At 39.2% G+C, this 3547-nt stretch overlaps 1 protein-coding gene across 1 annotated transcript; it reads left to right on the forward strand.

The window, feature by feature from the left end:
• The first annotated feature begins 255 nt into the window (after positions 1 to 255).
• On the forward strand, positions 256 to 3050 carry LALBA (lactalbumin alpha). Its single transcript, XM_004603864.2, has 4 exons — positions 256 to 394; positions 732 to 890; positions 1745 to 1820; positions 2990 to 3050. Exons 1-4 carry the CDS (start codon positions 265 to 267, stop codon positions 3048 to 3050), a joined length of 426 nt encoding a protein of 141 aa, XP_004603921.1. The 5' UTR covers positions 256 to 264.
• Positions 3051 to 3547: the final 497 nt, after the last annotated feature.

A 3547-nucleotide genomic window follows, 5' to 3' on the forward strand; every position in this document is an offset into this window, starting at 1 on the left:
AGGGAAATGCGATTGGGCCTGAAACTCTCTCTGGAAAGAGAACAATACCTTGTATGGACGACAGATTGGGGGAGAGGAAGGAAAAGTGGAATAAAGTTACGGAAGGAAGCTGGCAGTCTCAGTGTTTCTCTGTTGGCATAACCAGTCTCTTTTCATCCTTTTCCTGGAAACAGGACTTGATAGAGTGCCTTAGAGACTTTCTCCACAAATAAAAGAAGGGGGAAGTTGAGTGGTAATACCATTCAGATTCTTCGGGTAGCCAAAATGATGTACTTTGTCTCTCTGCTCCTGGTGGGCATCCTGTTCCCTGCAATCCAAGCCAAGCAATTTACAAAATGTGAGCTGTACCGGGAGCTGTCAGACCTGAGTGACTATGATTTCACTCTACAAGAACGTAAGTTCCTTGCTGCATGTTCCCTCTCATTCTCCATCTTCTCTCCTTATTCTTTTCTTTCCACTTCCCCTTCTACTAATTAAATGAAAGTAGAAGGAATTCATTTTTTTCTTCTTCTCTTATCTGTTAACTTGCTTTTTAATTACATTTATTTTCTTATCTCTTTTCTTCCATTGGTTGATACACTTTTGAACTCTCTTGATGTCACAAGACAATCTAAGCTTTGTCATATTTGAAGATTTTCAAGAGAGTTCTTTTGTTTCTAGGAATATAGAAAGGGCATCGTGTATGCTGCACCTGGACATGTATATAATACCTCTTTCTTATTCTTCCTCAGTGATCTGTGTTATATTTCACATCAGTGGCTATGACTCACGGGTTGTACTTAATAATAATGGCAGCACAGAATATGGACTCTTCCAGATCAGTAATAAAAACTGGTGTCGTGATAACAAGTTCCCTGAGTCAGAGAACATATGCAACATTTCTTGTGAGAGTAAGTACCAGTAACTTTTACACATTACCTCTCCTATATCTCTGCAGCACTTAACCCTGAGCTAATCTCCTTTTCAAGAAAATACAAATGAGATTTACTACCTTAGATTCCATATCAACTTCCATATCACTATGAAACTTGAATTAGCAGTACTGTGTAAGAATTTTTTCATCATCCTATGCAGGACTAGATAGTGCAAGGGAAGTTATTCGCTTTACACTGCTGGATATCTTCCACTTTCCTATACAACATAAAGCTTTCTTCATCACCAAATGTACAACATAGTCCCCTGAAGTTTATGCTTTCTGTTGTCTGGAAGTCTTGAAGTTTGATAGTTATATCTTCAGAGTGAATCAGTTGAGTAAGTTGCTAGTTCCTCTGAGGGCGCCTCCTGAAAATTAAGGGAGTTCCTTATCCAGTGGGGAGGCATTGTTTTTCTTATATAGAAAAGCTTCAGTCATAAGTCTTCACTACAGAAGGACCAAGTTACTAGATCTAGGGCAGAGGGAAACTTGTTTTGTTTTAAGGTAATACTTCACTGTATCATTGTCATCCTGTTGCTCATCGATTTGCTCAAGCAGGCACAAGTAATGTCTCCATTGTGAGACTTGTTGTGACTATTTATGGCATATCAAATACATCATGGGTAGCTTGCCAGGCTCTGCAGTGCAGGCAAGATACTCTCGGTAGTGTGCCTGACTCTCTGAGAGGGGCAGAGGAATCAAACCTTGGTTGGCCGCGTGCAAGGCAAATGCCCTACCTGCTGTGCTGTTGCTCCAGCCCAAGATAATACTTAGCTCTCATTTTTTAAGGTAATACTTAGCTCTCATTTTTCCCATTTTATTTCCTGCCAGAGTTCCTGGATGATGACCTGACTGATGATGTGATGTGTGTAAAGAAGATCCTTGATATGAAAGGAATTGACTACTGGTGAGTTACCACCCTACTTTTCACTTTTACTTATCCTTTCTTCCTCTCACACATTATCACCAGATTAATTCTTTTTGTTTCCTGCCACTTAGTCTAGAAAATTTCCAAAACAAAACTAATTGATCAGCTATAGTTTTCCAATTCTTAAACTTCCCTCATTTAATTCTTTTTAGTAATTTAAGGGTTTCCTAATAAGACTAAAAGCCAGGCTTCCTGTTATCTGATCTTGGATATAATTATGTTTGTTTTGACTTAGAGTCAAAAGTATTGGAACATTATCCATCTATTCTAGAACCACTATTTTTTTTTAAACTTTTTATTAAATCACCATGTGGAAAGTTACAAAGTTCTCAGGTTTATGTCTCAGTTATACAATATTCAAACACCCATCCCTTCACCAGTGCCCATATTCCACCACCAAAAACCCCAGTATACCTCCCGCCCCCACCCTCTACCCCCTACTGTATAACTAATGAATTTCACTTCATTTTCTCTTTACCTTGATAACATTCCATAATTCAACACAAAACTCACTATAGTTGTTGGAGTTTCCACCCAAGAGAGACAGACCTACTACCAAGGAAGCATTTGATAATTAGTTTTCCATTGCTGAAAATGAAGAGATATGTAGCCCCACTGCTACAAGTACATAACTCTCTCTTTTTTTTTTTCTTTTTCCTTTTCCCTTTTTTTTTTAACTTCTTTCCCCCTCATCCCCCTTCCCGTGCCTCATAGTATGGGGTACGCCACGCCACGTCAGCAGCGTAGAACCACTATTTTCTTGGATTTAAAAATGGACTCAGGGCTGGAATGATAGTACAGTGAATAGTGTACTTGCCTTGCATATGATTGACCATTGTTTGATCCCTAGCATCCCATATGGTCCCTTGAGCCTTGCCAGGATTAATCCCTGAGTGCAGAGCCAGGAGTAAACCCTGAGTATAGTTAGGTGTGTCTCCAAAAAAAAAAAAGCAAGCAAACAAAAACAAACAAACACAAAAGGAAACAATCCCATTGGGTAGCTTAGGGTCTCATTTGGCTAGATGAGTTTTTCTCTGCTTGATGTTTTATACTCCTTCACCCCAGCACTTCTTGGAATAAAAAGAGATATGAGATTGTGCTAATAACCCCATTCATACAATTTTCATTGTCTCCTTCTCTTTTATCAGGTTGGCTCATAAGGCACTCTGTTCTGAGAAGCTGGACCAGTGGAGCTGCAAGAAATTGTGAGGGCCTACCTTTTCTGCCTTTTCTTCATTCCTAGAACACCTTTTCCCCTGTGGCTACCTCAGTTTTCTTCTTTCAAGCCCCTTTGAAACTAATTTGTCTCTGAGTCCTATGCCCTGTGGTCATGCCATTGGACACTTGAGTGCTGTTTTCCAAGGATACATGACTTACATAGTGGACATTGAGTCTTTGATCACTGTCCTGATGACACACTGTACCATTGATTACACCTCGGTTCTGAATAAAGGGCATCATTTTCAGTGACTGACTGGATTTTCTTCATTGGAGAGAAAGAAAGAAATGGGGTGTGTGGATGATCACTGGAAGTCACAGATTATAGTGACTTTCCATTTCTCTTGTTGGGGTAATAGTTTAATTTAAAAAGATGGAGGTTAATTTCTGTACAAATCAAAGTCATCAATTTCTTTATCAATTCAAGAAATTGTGAAGGGGATACAAATTAGGCTACCAGAGTTTCTTCATTCAAAGGTTAGAGGTAT

Source organism: Sorex araneus, chromosome 6 (assembly GCF_027595985.1).
Source record: "Sorex araneus isolate mSorAra2 chromosome 6, mSorAra2.pri, whole genome shotgun sequence".
Lineage (NCBI taxonomy): Eukaryota > Metazoa > Chordata > Mammalia > Eulipotyphla > Soricidae > Sorex > Sorex araneus.